The sequence below is a fragment of the Terrapene carolina genome, unplaced genomic scaffold (genome assembly GCF_002925995.2).
Source record: "Terrapene carolina triunguis isolate 2854851 unplaced genomic scaffold, T_m_triunguis-2.0 Scaffold238, whole genome shotgun sequence".
NCBI lineage: Eukaryota > Metazoa > Chordata > Testudines > Emydidae > Terrapene > Terrapene triunguis.
Genome location: NW_020664589.1, coordinates 11,858,907 through 11,879,760, shown reverse-complemented (window position 1 = coordinate 11,879,760; position 20,854 = coordinate 11,858,907). Strand labels below are relative to the sequence as shown.

The window sequence follows — 20,854 nt, the reverse complement described above, 5'->3', positions numbered from 1 at the left end:
GTGATGCAAGAATCAACCTGACGTTGGTTCTCACTGCTGCAACCTATCTTTCAGAAGAGGTCGCCTCTGCTACCATACTTCTTCAGTCCCACTCATTCATGTGCTAGAGGGATTCAAGAGAGCTCTTTGTTATTGCCTGAGAGATGAGTTTTGCCGGGAAAAAAGGACATATTCTCCAAAATAGGTTTGCCAGTGTCCAGGAGGAATGGTTAGAGCAGGAATTATTCATTCCTCAAAGAACTGTAAGCAACCTTCAGAGAAACCCACTCATAATATAACAAGCTGTGCACTACTGCTTAGTGTGCCAGGCACATAGAGCAAATTATATCTCTCCACCTCCAGGCCAGCAGAATATTCTCTCATGGAATATTACCAGGTTCCATGTGAAGCTCTGCTGAAGCACAGAGACCTTATGAGTGATGGGGCCGCAAAGCAACTCATTCAGCCAGGGCTGGAATACCTAGATACCCTGGAATGACAGATTCAACTCCACACACAGCTGACTCATCCAGTCATCCTTGAAGCTGAGTAGTTTATAATATGTGGGTCTTTTGTATAAACACTTAAAAAATAAAACAGGGTTCTGGTTGCCATGTGTGGACATAAAAGTAGGACTAGAGTGGGTCAGAAAATTTTCATTGAAATGGTTTATCATCCAAAAAAAAATCAACTTTTATCAATATCAAAACGTTTTTAAAAGTATCAATTTTGACAAAATTGCACCCTGAAAAAAATAAAGTGTTTTGATAATGTTGAAACACCCTGTTGCAACGAAATGGAACATTTCCATATATTTTTGGTTAAAAAAAACTGTTCAAACCAAAATTCACTATTTTTTATAATAATTTTTTATAAAGGTTTAAAAGGTCAAAATCAGAAGAAAATATTTCAATTTGATCAAAATGAAATGTTCTGACTGACCCCCCAAAATTTTTTTGCTTTTTTTCAGAATTTCATTTTGGGGGAAATTTCAACTTTTTGTGCCTTCATTCCATTTCGGAAGGGAAAACATTTTGAAATGGCAACATTTCCTGTGAAATGGAGAATCAGGCTCCTGACAAGCTCCAAGTAGGAGTAGAATTTTGACCATAACCTCCCCCTTCCTATCATCATCCACCTGATTGCTATCCTTCACTCTCCAGCTGCTTACATTTTAATTACTTAATTGATACACGCTTACATTTGAGAAGCATTAAAGGGCAGCCAGAGGGAGCTATTTGCAATGCACACGTCTTATTGATCATACAAAACTCAGCCACATGTTCTTGTGTGCCATTTGCTGGCATCTTAATTATTTACACACAGACAGCTGTAGAGGCTCTTCTGTTACAGGAGTGTTTGAGATCTTTCAGAAGAAGAGGTGCTACCAGATTAATTTTTCTTCACTGCTTTAGATCCAGGTTGTTGTTTTTTTAAATTAGGGAACTGTGGGTGAGCATGTGTGGAGGAGTGTCCCATTAGCAGAAAGGGCAACGTTATGAATGTTTACAGGGCATTGCCTTTCTGTGAGGTGTTGAAAAACACGGGGCATGTTTTGGTTGGGCTGTATTTTCCACCACTAATAGGCCTACCGCTTCATTTACAGATGGTGGTGGTCTACCAATAGCCGTCTTCCCCATTTTCTCTCTCTCATTGCAATTCATAGCGAGTATCTTCTAGGGTTTTTGGTAATATCAGTTGATATGATTGGAACGTCAGTAAAAACAGAATCGCAGTATTGAACCTTTTGTGGAAGGAAAGATGCTGTACAGGTCAGCTGATATTGGAAAGAACTAGCTATTCTCCCTTTCCCCCCGCATTCCTCTCCTTCTGGTTAGGGGAATAAACATACTAATGAAAGCCCCAGTTTACAAAGTACTAAATATATTCTAGGTTTCAATGGGGTAGCCATGTTATTGTTTTTACTGACAGACGGAGGAGTCCTTGTGGCACCAATTTGTTAGTCTCAAAGGTGCCACAAGGACTCCTCATTGTTTAAACATATTCAGTAGGTATCAAAGTACTTTTCTTGTCCTCTCTAGTTCCATCCTATCAATATTACTTCTTGTTTTTACACCACTTTTCAACTGAGCATCTCAAAGTGCTTTAAGAACGTTAAGGAAGCTCGGCCAGAATTTGGGGAATAATGGATTTTCCCATTCGTTGCCAATTTAAAAAGTTTAAAAGATTGTTTTGGGTTGGCCCCAAAACGAAAATCTTCAGCAAATCAAAAAGTTAAAAAAACAACAACAACAACAACAACAAAAAGCCACATTTGGGGTTGAACAAAATGTTTCATTTTGAGAAAACTGAAAGGTTTAGTTTTGACCCTTTTTAAACGTTTTTGAAAATAAAGTTAAATGAAATTTTGAAACCAAATAAGTTGTTTCAAGTCGAAAAATCAAAACATTTAGTGTAGAAAGCATCAAAACAAAACATGTTTGTTTCTTTAAAAAAAATCTGGGGGGAAAAAAATAGTGAAATCCATACAAATTGACAAAACATTTCAGTGGTGCCTAATCTGCATTTTTCTCTGAAAAAAAAAAAATTTCCAGCTGAAAAAATTTAGCTCAGCTCTTAGCCCAGCCTCTTCCTGTAATTATTATAGACATTGATTTTACATAGCAGTTCAGCGTCTATTTGCATAAATCTACCCAGCAAATCAGGAATAAAATTCAAGAGTCCTGACATTCCATCCAACTGAAAAGGGAAGTTGTCTCTATGGTTATCAATTTTTATCTTTACCAGTGGGCCAGTTTCAAATAATTACACGTATTTAAAGAGCTGGGAGGAAGAACATGAGTTAGTGAGTTAAGAATAGCATTTGGCTCATTTCAGCTGAAGCGGTCTCAGCTTAGAGACAACAGGATGCAATCACCACAGTTCCCACGCATTGCATATGTTGGACTGTCAGCGGTATGTACCGGAGCTGTGACTTCATTGCTCCTGGCATGCTTCACTATACGGCCATGGCACAGCTGACATTTTAACCGCTGGCATACCAGTTCTTACAAGGGCCTACCTGCATGCAGGTAAAGTACTGCCCTTGCCCAGTGCAGCAATAGAAATAGGGAGCTGTATCTGGGAAAAGAAAAAGCAACTCAAATGCCAGCTCTGTAACACACAGAGCACTGCTGCTCTGGAGCGGCAATGCAGGCTTTGGGACAGATGGAACCCTTCACTTTGTACCGTCCTGATCCAATCATCTTTTGTACAATGGGTGCGTCTGTGTCTTACGAACATATGCTGGGTTGTTATTGCACAGGACTCCCGAGAGTCTTGGCCTGGCACCTTTTCATTGCCTGCTTCATCCATGCAGAAGTCCTTGCCAAGATCAAAGGATAAAAGGTATGTCTACACTGCAGTGTAAGACCAAAGTTCGAATTCAAGCTCAAGCCTAACCCCCCTTCCATCTAAACCCAAATCACAATAATCCAGGGCTCAGACCCAGGATCCCAGGACCCCCCAGGGTGGAGGATCTGAGCCCGAGTTAAGCCAGAACTCAGGTTCAAGCCCTATTGCTTTGCAGCATAGACACAGTACCATGAACTTCTGCTTTGCAAGTCTGCCAAAAGTATCCCACGGGCTGACTTACTTTGTCCTCTGGACAGTCAGGTTTGTTGGACAGTCTAGTTTTCCCACAGTGCCACATGAACAAAGGGCTAACCGGCCACATTTGGGGGGCACTAGGCAGTCTATGGTATGGGAGGTTGGACTTGGCCCACACAATGCAGTGTAGACGCTGGAGCACCAGATTGGGACACAGGGTTCAACAATTCCTAATCTGGGGTTAGAAATGAGTGGAAACACTCAAGCCCTAGGTGAACACATCCAGGGTCTGCTAATTTGAGTTCTACTAACCCTGGGTACATTGCAGTGTAGATGTACCCTGAATGACTGCAAAAGTCAGAGAGAAATAGCCCATAGTTGAAGGGATACTTCCTGAAATGAGTGGGAGTTTTGCCATTGACATTAGAGAACCCAGACTTCACTCCATACATTTTTTAAAAGCTGTCTACCTGGGTTTCTCTATGACCCCATCACCGTTCTGAGGAAGGGAAATATAATCCTCATGTTACAGATGGGAAACCGAGGCACAGAGAGACTAAGTGATTTTACCAAGGTCTCTCAGAGAATCAGTGTCCGAGACAAACTTTGAACCCAGATCTCCTGGGTCCCAGTCCTGTGTTTTAATCACAACTTTTCTTACTTGTGTTATGGAAAGAAAAGGCCCTTAGCTAATGAAAACAAAATTTTAAAACAAGTGTGAGAATTGCCCTCTCCAGTCCTAGGAACAAATATCCTCAAGTCAGGGCCAGCTCCAGTAGCAACATGGTTTATCGCAAAAGCACCACCCTTGACTGCCTTGGCCCCCTGGCAAGCTTTCTGGGGTAGGCACGGTCCTTGTTATTTGTCTATGCAGCTCCTAGCACAATCCGGCCCTAATGTTTGAATGAGTTTCCTAGGTGCTACTGTAATACAAATGACAACTTTGTTAATTGAAATAAAAGGTCTCTTTCAAACGCTTCCTAGCTTAGGTGGAATAGGTACCATCTAGTTTGGGCTATACTAGCGTTAAATAGTTTGTGGCCAGATAAGAGAGATGCAGTTAAATCAGGCTCATTTGTAGGCTGGAAAGAGCTTTTTCTTTAAAAAAAAAAATCTTTTCCCTCCTCTCTCTCCAACAATTGAGCATTAGAAAGATAAAAACAATCACCCTGCCTGCTGTCGCTAGCCTCCGTGTGCTTGATTTAGCACTCGCATCGCTGGCTTCAATGGAACACTCCTGATTTGCACCAGCCTCAGGGAGAGAAGAGTTTGGCCCAGCCGGTTTCTAAAAAGCACCAGCAGCTTTGGTGGGGGAGAGTCTTGTTGTGCCTTGTTTAGATCTGTTCCCTGATTGGATGTCACACCCCTCCCGCCCCCAGTCACTGATCCGGTGCCTTTGGTATAGCAGAGCAGAGGCTGCATGGGGTGATAGAGAAGTTGCGATTGTTCCTCTGGAAGTGGCTTATTTGCAATAGCAGCTGCATTAACCCTGCTGGCCTGGCTCTGTTTCAGTGCTGCTAATTATGTTGCATGGGTGAGCAGGCTTAGATTTGGCTTGGTTTACCCCTCCGCCTCTGTTTTTTTAAAATTCCCTGCACACCCTCCACCTTTATTTCCTCTGTTAAAATTCAGCAAGCCAACATTCCCTCTTCTCTTTCCCCTACATCTGTATTATTGATGTCCCTGGCCCGCTACCAGAAACACAGCTGCTGCAGCTCTCATTCAGGGGTGAGGTCACTGGTTTGATGGGTGGTTCAGAGCCTCCACCGCTACAGCAGAGCAGTTTTAGAAACGGGTTTCTAAGTGGCTTCAGGTGGGAATCAGAGCAGAAGGCTCAGGACAAGAATGACCTTTTGAGCCTTTGTGTTGCAAAGAAAACCTTGAAGATGTGATCGCTAAAGGCTCAGAAACCAGCAGACAAATACAAAGAACCTGCCATTTAAAAAACAACCCCACCTTTTATTTTTAATTTTGAACCATTGGGATTGCCAGGACTAAGGGATAATCCTCGTGCCTGAGACAAATTCCAACAGAGTTCATTTCATCTTGTCTGTTGAAATTCCCCCATAGCTGCCACAAGACACAATAGGTTTCCCTACCCCTGCTACAGTAATTCCTCATCCGCACTCAAGGCAGAGTCAGGGGCCAAGCAGCTGAAGAGAAATTCCTTCAGAGACCTCTGCTTAGCAAACTAAGGTCACCCTCCCTGAGTGTTTCTGCTTCATTTCTAGACAGTCCTTGTACAATCAGAACACACAAAAGCCCATGACAGTCTCCGGCCACATCCCTTTCAGGCAGCTTAAAAATCCTAACCCACTAAAAAGCCCAGAGTTATCTATGAATAGAAAATAATAGACCCAGAGAAGCTCTTTGTCCCTAGCAGTTGTTGTCCTGCCTTCTAACTAGAAGCACCCAGCTTTCCCCTGCCTCTTTTAAAGGGCATTTGGAGTCTAATGAGGCTCAGCTGCACCTAATTAATTCCCAGCTGGGCATGTTTCCCTGCCCTGACTCTGAAAACCCCTGTTGGGATTTAACTCACCTCCCATTGGCTGGTTCAGTTAGGTCTCTCTCTAGAGGCACTGCTGGAGGAAAGAGGATAATAAGAGCAATGGGACTCCCTCCACTGAATCCCAAGAGACCTGTATTCCACATGATACCACCACCACTGCTGCTGCAGATAAGATGGGGGCAGTATCCCTCATCTCAGGTGGCTCCCTTTATTGGCTGTGGAAGCCATTGCATAAGGAGGAAGGTGAGCCTTGTGGTTAAAGCAGGGGCTAGGAAATCTGGGCTTTAGTCCCTGATTCTATCACACAGTCTTGTGGTGTGACCTTGGGCAAGTCACTTTGTTGTCCCGTGCCTCAGTTTCCCCTCCCTTCCTCTGTCTTCCCTATTTAGATGGGGAGTGCTGTCTCTCACTATGTGCTTGTACACAGTCTAGCACAACGTGGTCCTGATTTTTGGCTAGACTCTCTAAGCTCTGGTGTAATACACTAAGTTAGCAAGGGGGCAGAAGTGTCATGCCTCTTATTTTTCACAGCTACAGGGAATGCTTTGATGTCTACCATCATTCGCCCACCCACGGACCCAGGGCAAATTCTGCCATTTACTTCCTTCCAAACGGAGTAAGTGCCTGCAAGCTTTTAGCAGCCATTCCCCAGGCAGATTCTCCCTGGAATACCCATGCATTACTCTGCCTTTGTACTCCAAGTGCCAGTGTAGAAATACAGCTACTAAACTTCCCTTTAGGTCTCCATTTCATTCTCCCTGGTGAATGCCCAGCTAAAGTTGTCCCTTTCAAAGCACCTCTTTGTGACTCTCAAACAAATGAGGTGCTGGACAGGAGCAGGGGAAGTGACGTGTACCTGTGCTCCTGGAAAACCTCTGTCCAGGTGCACCGCTGTGAGCCTTGTGTCATGGCATCTTGGAGACCGAGGAGGTTACGTGAGTTTGAAAGGAGAGTGATAGGAGCTTTCTTCAGCTATTCTTCCTTCAGGCTGGTCACTGGGTACATCTGGCTGTATGCAACTGAGCATTGATCCGTTCACACTGAAAATTACAATGACCCAGCTAAAATTAGAGCCACGTCCTGCTTCTAGATGCGGCAGTCTGTGCACAAGGCAAATGGAGACGGGACTGGGGCTGCGGGAGAAGAATAATTCCTCCGATCGTACACTGAGTGCCAATGAAGCCTCTCTGTGGCTCATACTGTTTTGCTCCTCATGGGGGAGGAAGAGGAAATTGCCAACACTGATTATCCAAGCCCCTTTCCCACTTCAAATTTGGACACACAAGCTTGATTGCAGCAATAAATTATTTCTTGTTACAGATCCTGCCACCAATTATCCTGAGTATTTCATTTAATAGGGCAACAATTTTACTCCGCTAAAGGTAACTATTTTTTTAGAACAATGGCACCAAATTCGGGAGGCTATGCAACAAGAAAAGTAGTGAGGCTTATTCCATCTCTTTTCCCCACTTGTCAGCTCCCTGACACACTCAAATCCTCTTCAGAATCTTGGGAGTTTTTTCCCTATACTTTAGATACAAGGCCCTGCCCACTGAGTCCAACTCTTAGACCTTGAGGTATTTACAGAAGTGTTTGCTACAAGTAGCTAAGTTCTACGGCTTGTAAAGTAGGGATCAGTAAACCAATTTGGTTAAAGAAAGAACCAGCCTGAATTATCACCTAAGACCTGAGTTAAGCTTTTGCTTTAAGGCTGAAAATCAGTTAACCAAATATTTTTCAAACATTTTTTTCCTACACTTGGTACCTCTGCTCTTCCTCATTCCATCCAGAGGCGGGCCGGCCCATAATCTCTTAAGAACACATGCTTTCAAGATGTCTGTGCCTGTCCCAAGAAGTTCACTTGCACATAGGGCTCGTGTACATCACCAGTTAGCATGCGGCAAGCTACCGCGCACTAGTCTGCCATGCACTAACTGCCTGTGCTCCCAGCTGCTGTGCCCTAAAAGGTCCATAGTGTGTTTTGATCTGCTCTGCTTTGAAACGACAGTAGATCAAAGCATGCTTCAGAACCGTAAGTTGATATAGGATGGTCCATGGGCAGTTAGCACATAGCAGGTTGGGGTGCTGTAGTTTTACACCCCCGCTTGCCATGAACTTACTAACCGTGGACACCTGCCCCTAGAATAAGTATCAGAACATTGAATATTTTAACCAAACTTTCCTTTTATCTGAGGCCCACCCAACGCTGGTTATAGCTCAAGGGAATGCGAGTTGAGGGGACTGATAGTTGTGACGTAGGATTTAGCAGCGAGATGGTACATACAGACATATAGAAGCACCTTGGTTCAAAAAGGGGTACATCGCAACCAAGGACAAGTTCATAAGGAGATGGCATCTTTCCACTTGACCTGAGAGACAGCAACACTAGCCAGAGAGTCTTGCCAAGAAGCATTTTTGAAATATAGCAATCTAAACCTTAGCAGCAGTAGCTGTTGTTACCATGACCGAGACTTTCTATAGAATCATAGAACTGGAAGGGACCTTGAGAGGTCATCTAGTCCAGTCCCCTGCACTCAAGGCAGGACTAAGTATTATCTAGACCATCCCTGACAGGTGTTTGTCCAACCTGCTCTTAAAAATCCCCAATGTACTTGAAAACTGTTATGTCCCTTCTCAGTCTTCTCTTTTCCAGACTAAACAAACCCAATTTTTTCAATCTTCCCTCATAGCTCAGGTTTTCTAGGCCTTTAATAATTTTTGTTGCTCTTCTCTGGACTTTCTCCAATTTGTCCACATCTTTCCTGAAATGTGGTGCACAGAACTGGATACAATACTCTAGTTGAGGCCTAATCAGCGCAGAGTAGAGCGGAAGAATGACTTCTCGTGTCTTGCTCACAACACACCTGTTAATGCATCCCAGAATGATGTTCGCTTTTTTTGCAACAGCGTTACACTGTTGACTCATATTTAGCTTCTGATTCACTATGACCCCCAGATCCCTTTCCACAGTACTCCTTCCTAGGCCGTCATTTCCCATTTTGTATGTGGGCAACTGATTGTTGCTTCCTAAGTGGAGTACTTTGCATTTGTCCTTATTGAATTTCATCCTAATTACTTCAGACCATTTCTCCAGTTTGTCCAGATCATTTTGAATTTTAACCCTATCCTCCAAAGCACTTGCAACCCCTCCCAGCTTGGTATCGTCCACAAACTTTATGTGTACTCTGTATGCCATTATCTAAATCATTGATGAAGCTATAATCCATTAAGACTGGTTTTTGTACACAGTAATCTTTTTACACGTCCTTGGAGCTAAACACAAAAAGGCAAAACAAAACAAAACCTAATCCTCTTGATGCTCAGAGGGAACAACTGCAGTCTAGTAACTGAGTTTTGCTGTAGACTATTGGGAAACCACCAATAACCTGGCGAAATCTTCCATTCACTTCCTTTTCTGAATTGTTGTCTTGATGAGAACATTAATTAAAAAGGGTCTAGAATGCCTGTTTGGAAGCAAGGTTAAGACTCTTTGGGTGCCGTTATTGTTGTGACTTCTGGCTGCGGAACAAGTGATAACCTATTGAAGGCATTAGCAGAGGTAAAAAATGTATTTGGCTGCTGAATGATCTAAATCAGATTAGTACCTGTGTTAATTAATACCAGTAGTGTCTGTAAATCCCAACCCAGATCAGGGCCTCATTGAGTTTGAGCAGTTTCTGTCTCCGAGTATACCACAAAGGGTTGGAGAAAGGGGGTATTACTATGCACATTTTTTCAGATGGAGAGCTGAAACACAGAGGGACTGGCCCAAAAGATACATAGGAAAAACAAAAGAGCTGGGAATTCAACCTTGATTTCCAGAAACCAGTCCTCAAAACCATCTTGCCTGCCTTATTTTTTTAAGCTTATTTTAATGACTATGGGGGGAGAGAGTGTTTAAGGGCCAGCTGGAGCAGTCTGGGGCCACTAAAGAAGCTTCAGCTGCAGTACACGCATTTCACTGTGGAAGCCCACCCCCTTTCCAGTGCTATTTGAAGTCTCTCTGGTTACAAACAGGGGCTCCGTCTTGCAAAGTGTTGGGCCTTCCTGCGAGGTGCTGAGTTCCCCATCTCCCGGAGCTCAATGAGAGTTGAGAGCAGCGGCACCTCACAGGATCAAGGCTTCGCTGCACAGAGGACTCTCCTGACGATAATCATGATCAGCACTGTGCAGACTCTTCTGGGCGGGGCTTTTAGAAGCAGCTCAGTGATTTGGAAGCACAAACTCCATCGGGTACATCGACATTGCAAAAATAAATAAATACAAATAAAAAGCTGCAGTACCAAGTCTGAGCCCAGGTCCACTGACTCAGGCTTGCAGGGTCACACTACGGGGCTAAAACTAGCAGGGTAGATATTCCTGCTCAGGCTCTGAGACCCACTCTCCCCACCAGGTTTCAGAGCCCAAACTGGAACATCTAGTTTTAGACCCATAGTTTGACCCAGTGAGCCCAAGCCAGTTGACCCCAGGCTCTGAGACTCACTGAGGGGGGGGGCTTCCCTCTCCTCCCCCCCCCCCCCCCGTTGGCTGTCCCTTTTGACATCCAGTGGGAATTGTGCTTCTAAGTTGCTGCGGCATTTTAAAAAAAATCTCACACTACATCTTTATGACAGTGCAGGGGAACCTCTGAGACCTGGCTTTTATACTTAGAAAAGCCAACATGAGAAACTTGGCAGTTCTAGCGTTGGGAGGTTTTTATTTCAACCAATATAAGTTAGAGACAGAAAAGATCTACAGGACCAGATCTCTGAGCCCATCCTCCTGCAAGAGTTGGAGATAGACCTCGGATAATGGCTACGGGCCTATTTTATGGCCACGGGCGTGCCCGGTGGGATTTTCAAAACTGCCTGGGTTCCTATCTGCATCTTTAGGTGCCTAAACACCCCCTTGTAAATCAGGCCCTGTATCAGATATTAAACAAATGCAGCACTTGAGGTCAGCCATGCCCTTCTTCATCCTCGGCAAAGCACCTAGTACGCTTCCGAGGTACTATAATCAATAGACTGATAGCCACTAGGCCATATTGTTACATTAGCAAAGTACTGTCTGAAATGCCTCATGTTGCCTTCTCAGACTGTCGGGTCAATTTCAGTTGCTCAGCAAAAAAAGATTCGACGTCTGGAATTCCAAATGATCTCTCTGATGAGCTTGGTTTTTTTTAAATTTTACAGCATATATTATTGTGAGCACTCTTCCACTCCTCTCCTGCACTCTTCAGGCTTCACTGAGCAGAAGGGTGTGTGGGGAAATCATGCTGTACTTCAAGAAGACATTCACATCACGTTGGGTTAGGTGGAAACAGTAAACTTGATTTATTGAAAAAATCTATTACATTTATTCCTTTATTACACAGGTTTAAAATATTTAAAAATACCTCTTATGGGCATTACACTGAAATTTTATGACATGTTTATTGGACTTTGAAGAAATGTACAAGGTGTCATTTGACAGTATATTTTTAAAAAAGGGCCTTATGCACTAAAAACTTTTTTTTTCCATAGGTTTTATTTTTCTTATCAACATTTGTTCAAGTCATATATATTATTAAAGGGTGGGGGAAATAAAATTACACAAAAAGAAGGTCTGCAAATACAAGAAGTAATTTTATTGCAATATACCATAGCTAAGTGGTCAGGGGAAAATTGGAAGAGTTTGGAACTTCAGTACAATTACAACACTTTGTAGTATTCAACAGAGGAATTTAAGAAAAAGCAAAGAAATGAAATAAAAAAAGCTCCCTTGAGGAGAATTCATAACCGAATCACATGACCTAGACATCATCACATGTGTGTGTAACTCCATATGGCTTTTTTTATTGCAGAGATGAATGTGCAACAGTTTTGAGATTCCCACTTGTTCAATTGGAATCTGAATTCTGATCTATAATACATATATGTGATTGCACTGCCTTGCTGTTTTTCTATGTGATTTCCTTGGATAGCACCTTTTATTCCTAACTGGAAAAAAACAAGGATACGTTTACACCGGCTCTCACGGAATGAAAAGCACCGCAACCCATTGCCATGTCACAGCTTCTTGTTTATTCCCCTAGCACTGCGGATGACTGAAGGTCTCTCAGAATGCTTTGCTCACCTCCCTTTGATCAAATCTTGCTTTCCTTTGCTTAGGAGGGGAAAGGACATCATATATAGGCTTCTATTCACAGTAAATGTGATGTCATTTCCTTTACCATGATACACCCCCTTGGTTGAAGCACACTGCAGTACTCCAGGCCAAATAATAACCTGCAATATTTATTTTCCAGCTGTGACCCAAACGAGAAAACAGTTGGGGAAAACCAATCTATCTGCATGTTGCAATCTGAATTGCCCAATGCTACGTGAAAAGCCTTCCTGCCGGCCATGTGGGAAGACAAAGGAAATTTGCACATTCTCCTCTCTCTCTTTTGCTCTCTGAGCTGTTTTGTAGGCAATTACAGCTGAGGCAGCAAACAAGAAAGACAATTGGGCAGTTTCATCTTCACTTCAGTACATTGAACAAATACATAAATTAGCACCACAAAAATTCAGCGACTGAGTACAATCTGGCATAATTACCACCATATAAAGTGTATGGATATTCTTAAAAAAAATAACAAACCAAGTAAGCACATTTAATACTTTCTACATGGGCCATATAAGCTACCATAATACACTTAAAGAAAAGAAGCATCTCATCTACATAACGAATATGAGGGTAGCATGCATTTATATCAAAGACTGTAGCAAACGTTTGCAGTCTGTGTTGAAAGTGGCTAAAGCAAAGCATGCTGGGAGATTGGTCAATGGCAGGGGATCACCAGTGTTGTATTAGTTAGTAAAATAGATAGCACCACAAAGAGAAATGTAAAAATAAAAAGCACCTTTTTTTTTTTTAATTTTATTTTTAAGGGGGGGGAGAGGGAAAGCGGATTTCCCTGCCATGTGCAATCTGCCATTTGGAATGGAATTAAAACAAGAAAGAAAAAAAAAATTAAGGCGAGTGTACAAAAAGGCAAAGAACCAGATGGGGCTCTGATTTTCCAAATCAGGGTTTTACAAACCGGGCTGTTAGAAAGTGGCACAAAATATATATTTAATTTTGCATCAAAACTTTTCCATCCAAGCTGTGTGACTTTTAAAATGATCTTGAAATTCATTTGCATGTGTGTGGGTGTTGACTGATCGCTGCTACTTTGGGCCCTGATCCTGCTAACACTTATTAACATGCTTAACTTTAAGCCCGAGTAGTTCCGTTGGTTACTGACATGCTTAAGAATGTGCTGTAAGTGTGGGCAAGAGCCTTGACTTGGACACAAACAATGGAAATAACCTTAACTGCCACCCTTTCTAGATTTATTGTTTGTGTGGGGTGCTGGTGAGAAAGGTTGTTCTTTTACTGCAGACAGGGTCACATGCATGTTTTGAAGCCAGCAACATTTAACATTTAAAATAATATACAATACAAATATTTACTTACAAACATACAAAAATATAAGCACCTTTAATACATGGTAAGGAGATGCACAGAGTGACTTTACACTATCAAATTCACTGATCTGGGTTGTTAATTTTTGTGAAAATAATTAAATGGAGAAACCAAACATTCTGGAAATGACCATTTAAGTCTAATTTATGGGCTTGATCCAAAGCCCACTGAAATCAACAAAAAGACTCTCCTTGACTTCAATGGGGACTGGATCAGGCCCAGAATTCTCACATGATTTCAAGGTCAAGTTGAATACATAGTTTCAAGTTTTTTTCTTTAAAAAAAAATTAAAAAAAAAATCCATAAACAAGAACTTGCTGTAGTTTCATGGCAAGAAAGTCTTTGATTTGTTCTAATTTCTGTACATTCGAGTGGAGGAAGTTGAGTCCATCGGTGGCCGTGAAAAGGAGCATGCAGAAAAATGTACTGTAGCCCTTGACATGTTTGGAAGGTTGTTTTGCCACATGTGGTGTGTTTAGGTCATGTGATTCTGAGCCTGTTGTGGGAATGGTTCTCTCTCCCTTTGAGTTGGATTCGGTAAGTGTGGATGCAGTGGCACAGTTGAACTCAGGTAAAACAAGAAACAAAACCAAAAAAAACCAAAAAAACCCATCACTGTCCAGTTTCAGAACGTGCATGTGACAACATTTTTTTTAAAAAATGGCGCAATGAGGTTACGAGGTTGCTCATTTGGAGACTAGTTTTCAGGTGGCTCTTAGCCCATGAAGCAAGCTGGTCCCACCTCGAATCCAAATTTCTGTGACGCTTCTCCGAAGTCATTGAACATGATGTCAACGATAGGCACTTGCTCTACTTTGGGTGTGTTGATCTCCAGGACAGTCTTTTGATAGCCTTTCTTTGTCTAATAAGAGAGAAGGGGGGATAAAAAAAAAAGGAACTCGGATGAGCGAATAGTATCATTAATACTAAAGTAAACCCAAGCGTATGAATGAGCCTCATGGTAATCATAAGCCATACTGAGTGGCTTACCAGGCAAATGGAGATGATTGTACCGAATTCAGCCCAGATATAAACAGGTGGAATTTCACTGAGTAAATGCAACTGTACCTGCTGGTAGCAGGAATGAACTGGGCCCAGTGTCTGAATGCAATACATTAATACAATTGCTCTGCTGAGTACATTCGTACCTCCAATGGAAACCAATATCACGTCAGTAAATAGCTAAGTGTGCATTTGTACCAACCTACCAACAAATAAAATATTTTAACTATTGTGTCATATGAGGACATGTAAGGCTAATAGTGCATATTATTGTCATATATATTATATGACTGACATGCCATGAAATAATGTAAAAATAAAAATATAAACAACAAAAAAAAGCCATAAAACTCAAATTGTAATTCTGAAATCTGAAATTTCAAAATGAAATTTTTTTTGAAACACATTTCCCCCCCCCCCAGAATTTTTGGTTTATGGGAAATTTCAAAACTATTTGGGATTTGTTTCACAATGGAGTGAAAATAAATTTCCAAGTGACAAAATTTCACACAAACTGGGAATTCCAAGTTTTGACCAGCTCCAGTTAGGATCTCTCTACTGCAGGCCAGAAGGAGCCATGAAGGTTGCCTCATCCAGCACTGGAAAAGCGTAGAGGTTAAAATAGGAAGTGAGAAGGAATGGTTAACATAGGGAGAAACTGGGAATTTGGATGATACATAAGGTGAAAAACAAAGTAGTGAACATTGATTCAGAGGCCAAGATTTTCAGAAGTGACTAATGATTCTGTGCCTCAATTTTTGGGAGGTCCCACTAAAGAAACCTTAAAGGGACCTGATTTTCAGAAAGTGTTGAGCATCCTTGTTGGTCACCCAAACATGGAGGCACCCAGTTTCAAAAATCTTGGCCAGACTGAATGGATTCTTTGCAGTTGTGCTGTGGATTATTTTTACAGACGTTAAACCAAGCACGTTATAAAAGGAAAAAATGTCGGGCTATTCACCAGCTACAAGACTCATTAATATAATGACCCCTACCCTGAACATATATATTCCACTGTCCATGACCCACACAATTGTACGGGATGATTCATTACCATTCAACAAAAATGGGAAGAGGTTACTGTAACCAGACAGGCCTCTGGAGAAGCATAAGCAGCTGCTGAGTACATGCAGAGATGTTAATCCAGTCTTCAGCACGTACCAGGGCTGGGACAGGAGTCTAGTAAAATGGTTGTGGCTGCAGTATTGTTGTTTTACCTCCCTGAGGAGGATCCTGGGTTGTTGAGCAAATGTGTGCTATTTAATTTACATTTATTAGTTTGACTATTATCCAAGCTCTACAAAAAAGACCACATTTAAAGTTTGATGGAATTTGCAAGGTGATGTTGTCTTTTTATCATGCCTGCTGGCCATACACTTATTTCCGAAATATAAATAAGTATTAGAGGAGCAGAAGTGCACCCACGGGCATACAAAACTGCACTAACAAGTGAATTTATGGAGGGGCTTTTTTTTGCTTTACCGTACCCTCTGATTTGTGTGTCTCAGAAGGACAGGGTATATCACAGGAACCAAAAAAGGGCTATAAGACCAGTGAAAACACATTCAAATAATGGCCCAAACATTAGCACTGGAATTCCTCTGGTGTTCGCTGTAACAGAATGAATCATGGCAGGAGTGTGCATTTGATCAGCTTCCCCAGGAACTCTGCAGCAGTGCTACATTGGTTAGATGGCCATTATCATTCCAACGCTATGACCCAATCCTTGATGGCCTCACTCTGGCAAAAATTGTATTTTGAACTTGGGAGCTTTGCCTTAGTAAACCTGTGGCCTGTTTCTGCAAGGAACTGAGTGCCCTCAACTCCCATTGATATCAATGTGCATTGAGGGTGCCCAGCGCTGGGCAGGATGAAATTCACCCTGTGCAGAAGATGACCACAAGTTCATGCACCATTTAAAGCCTCACAGGTGCGTAGACTGTGTCCTGGCTCCCTGCACCCGGAGATATCCAGGGACTGGCTGGCTCTGACATAGCAGCCGCAGCACTTGGGTTCCGACTGATGGATTTGGAAATGGTGGATGTTGCAGAGGAGGAGTGACATTCCCAAGCCCGGGTCATGAAGACTAAGCAAATTCACCCAATCCAGACCAACAGGCTACGTCTACATGGCAGCACGCAGGGCTCAGGCACGACATGTGCAGCTCCATGCCACAATGAAAGGATCTAGCAGGGGGAGGCAATGGGGAAAAACTCTGAGAGCTCCCTGCTGCCAGAGACTTTCACGCCGGTGGGTGAGGGAAGGCTCTGGCAGGAAGGAGGCAGCAGGACACTACACTACTAAAAATAGCAGGGTGGACGTAGGAAGCATTGCTTGGGCGCGTAGAGAGCCCTATAGGGGTCCATACTCTGGGGGGGTCAGACGTGTAGGCCACACTACTCTATTTACCTAAGCTCTGCCTCACGGTCTATGCTCCCAATTATACCTGTGCTAGTTGGGCGTGCAGTGTCCATACCCTTCATGCCTCCGTAAATGTAGGTGTACATTTAGAGTGGGGTGGGGTAGGGTGACCAGATGTCCCATTTTATAGGGACAGTCCCGATTTTGGGGGCTTTTTCTTATATAGGCACCTATTACCCCCCACCCAGTCCTGATTTTTTACACGTGCTGTCTGGTCACCCTAGGCGGGGGCCATGTCCGCCCAATCGGCCTGGAGCCTAGCACATCTCTGGGCACGGTACAAGTAATAAATAACATGCTATAATAATCTTTGCTATAGCTGCAGCCTGGGAAACTGAAAAGAAATAATGGGGCCAGGTGCCTGGTTGGAGTAAACTGGCATAGTCTCACTGAAGTCAGTGGAGCCTGGCGATTTACACCAGCTCAGGATCCGGCCCATTCTGTTTTGAATAGTTTCTCTTTTTTGCACTATTTTCAAGTATGGTAGCATAGCACATTTTAATTGGAGAATTAACCTTTGCAGACCCATCTCTCGAGAGGCAGTGTGGTCTAATGGATAGGCCACAGGCCTGGGATTCAGAAGACTCAGGTTCTATTCCTGACTCTGCAACTGTCTTGCTTTATGACCTTGGGCAAGTCACTTTACCTCTCTGTGACCATTTCCCTTTTCACAATGTTTCTATTTAGACTGTAAGCTCTTTGGGCCAGCGAGTGTCTCTTAGGGCTGGTCCACACTTACCCCCCAAATCGAAGTAAGGTACGCAAATTCAGCTACGTGAATAACGTAGCTGAATTCGACATACCATACTTCGACCTTACCGCGGTTCAGACGCGGTCCACACGCGGCAGGCAGGCTCCCCGTCGACTTCGCGGTACTCCTCTCGCTGAGCTGGAGTACCGCAGTCGACGGGGATCACTTCCTGGTTCGATTTATCGCGTCCAGACCAGACGCGATAAATCGAACTCGGAACTTCGATCCGCAGCCGTCGAACTACCGGGTAAGTGTAGACTAGCCCTTACTGTCTGTGTAGTGGCTAGCACAATAAATCCCCAATCTCATTCAGAGTCTCTAGGTGCTACTGCAGTGGTAACGATAGCCACCAGTCACAATCCCTTGTGCTCTTGCTGTTTATTCAGCCCCATATTCTTCTGTTTGTGACATCCAAACTGATTGCTCTAATAACAGGTTATGTTACAGTTTCTGGTAACCAACAACAACAGAGGCAAATAAACTCTTAAGAGGGCTGTTTTCCTGCAAATATCTGTAGCTACAGAAAGAACAAGGGAAAAGAAATGTAGAAAATGTTGGACGCCTGAGCAAAATAATTTCTAACTGTAATGTTTTTCATCAAGCATATCGGCTTTTAAATCTGGGATGCGTGATCTTCCAGCTTCCCTGAGATTTAGTACGGAAAGGTGAGATGGGGGGTGACTTTTCTAAGGCACATCATATTGTCAAGAGATATGAAGTACTTGAGAATAAACTTCCCCACGTGGCTTCTGAGTGTTTTCAGCTATGGGATGAGCACTCTTCATCTCTCTGCAGCAGCATTAAGAGAATTAGTGACTCTAATTGAATTTTCCCTCAGTGCTTCTATAGCAAAAACACTCCGGCTTCCGAACGGAGTTCGACTTAATCTCTTAAATTCTATTAAAGGTTCACTTCCTGAGACATCGCAATATTTTCTTTTTTTCTTTTAGTCCTGTGGATTTTGATCATCCCAGTTGCAGAAGAAGGAGAGGTTTTGCATATTTCCAAGTTTTAAGAAACTGGGTCCTAGCATGAACTGAACTGGCAAACATTACACCAATTTTTCAGACAGGGAGCTACAATTTTCAGAGAGGGTCAGTGCCCAAATCTAGATTCCAGATTTTCAGAAGAGCTCAGCTCCCAGTTAGGTTCAGAAATACAGGATGCTTAGCACCTTTGAAAATCTGGCCCTTATTTAGCTACAAAAGGTAGAGCTGAGCATTTTTAAAAATTTGGCCTGAATTATGGGTAGTGAAACTTAAAAATCTGGCCCTGAACTCTTGAAAAATCAGACCCTTAGAATCTAAGATGAGCCTGCAAAATATGTGCAAGCACAAATCCCACAATTACCTGCACAAATGGCAAAACGGCATACCTACATCCGGGTGAATCACAAACTCAATTTACTTGCATCAATACCTGCTTACGTACAAATGCAGGCAAGGTGCGTGCTATTTTTGTGGGCAAAATGTAGGCACCTATATGTACAATTCTTGTCTCGGGTGGAAGTTTTGCCTCCATAATCTCTCTCTCTCCAAGGTACTTCAATGGTCCCTACTAAAATAGTTTTGGAACACCTCACAATCTTTTATTTACCTACAGGGTAGGGCCGTGCTATTATCCCCATTTTACAGATGGGATACTGACATCCAGAGAAACTTGTTGCTGGTCACACAGGGAGCCCATGATAGAGCAGGGAACTGAACCTAAGTCTTATATGTCCCAGGCTAGTGCCCCAACCACTAGAACCATCCTTCCTATGGGATTAGGCCTTGTGTATGATTGCCCTATAACCAGGAGACAGGCTGCAAGCATTGAGCAAACTGAACCCTCACTTCCTATCTCCTTTGTCAATTTCAAGAATGAAGTCATGCAGTAGAGGTGCACGGTAACACAATCCTTTTAAATCCGGAGGCTGATCAAATATCACCAGGCTTGCATGCTTCAGATGTAAAAATCCATCACAATACCATGCCCCACTCTGGGAAGTTGGGTCTGGGAGCATGCAGTGGAAAAACCAAACTCCAGTCTTTAACGCTTTGCCTTTCAGGATAGATTTACAGAGCTCACTCCTCTGTGGAATCATACCATTGTGTAACTATAAAATAAACTGCTTCCAAAATACTTAATTAAAGAAGACTTGAAAGACTCCTGTGTGGTAGGTACGTAATTATTGTCCCCTTTACAGATGAGTAAACTGAGCCATTGAGAGGTTAAGGTGAAAATGTTCAGAAGTGGCCGCTCATTTTAAGCACTTTGCTTTTAGGTGCCCAACAAGAAACACTGAGAACTCAGCGGAGGTATTGAGAACTCCCTATCCTAACTGAAGACAGTGGAAACTAACTTCTCAGCACCTCTAAAACATCAGGCCCCAAGTCTTCCGAGTTGGAAACCCAAAAACAGAAGTACCCAAAATCACGGGACACTTGAAAATTTTTGAAGTGACTTCCCCCAACATCCTACACTGAGTAAGTGGCAGAGCTAGGGAAGAAAAAGCCCTGAGTCTTGACTGACACCCCCCAGGTCTAGTTACTAAGCCAGACTGACTCTGCTTTGTGTGTAGAAGCTCTTCCTATGCCTAACTCTGTCAGCGTGTATACTTACTGCACAACCGTCTAGGACAGCCCTTATGTAAGGGTTGTTGTCGTAGGACATCTCCTCGTCGTTGGAGCCCAGGAAGCGGATGGCTTTGTCGTAGCTGCCCGTGGTGGCATCCTGCCATGCTACAGACTGGTAGCAATTATAGGTGATGTTCTGGTTTGCGGAGGCGCTCAAGAGCCTCAGGAAAGTCATCTGCACCACTCCGATGGGATTGCCGTCCGAATCCACATAGGAAAGCTGAGAGAAATGGAAAACAAAGAAGGGGAAATACTAGGCAGGGATGTGAAACACACATTTGGGAAACTCAAGTAGCCGATGCAGAATTATGGACTCGAAAATGCTCCGTGGGCGAGTTCATCTCTTCATGGAAAACGGATACCTGTAGTTAGCATGCCACCATGCCTGTCATCTCTATCCATTCTTATCAGCATCCTGTCAATGGACACTTGCACTCCACTGCAGCTCCCAGCACTGGCATACATGTCACAGACGAGACAGTCCCTTTGCCTGGGTGGTTAGGACTTCATTACACACACACACACACACACACACACACACACACACACACACACACA

At 43.1% G+C, this 20,854-nt stretch overlaps 1 protein-coding gene across 1 annotated transcript in view; it reads right to left on the bottom strand.

The window, feature by feature from the left end:
• Positions 1-11,325: 11,325 nt before the first annotated feature.
• The window catches only part of COL5A1 (collagen type V alpha 1 chain), a 239,793-nt gene continuing 230,264 nt past the window's right edge, over positions 11,326-20,854 (bottom strand). Inside the window, exons 65-66 of the mRNA XM_024206663.3 lie at positions 20,283-20,516; positions 11,326-14,366 (exon numbers count right to left, since the gene is read on the bottom strand). Coding sequence (XP_024062431.2) covers positions 14,220-14,366; positions 20,283-20,516 — 381 coding nt within the window. The 3' untranslated portion in view covers positions 11,326-14,219. The remainder of the gene's footprint in view (positions 14,367-20,282; positions 20,517-20,854) is intronic.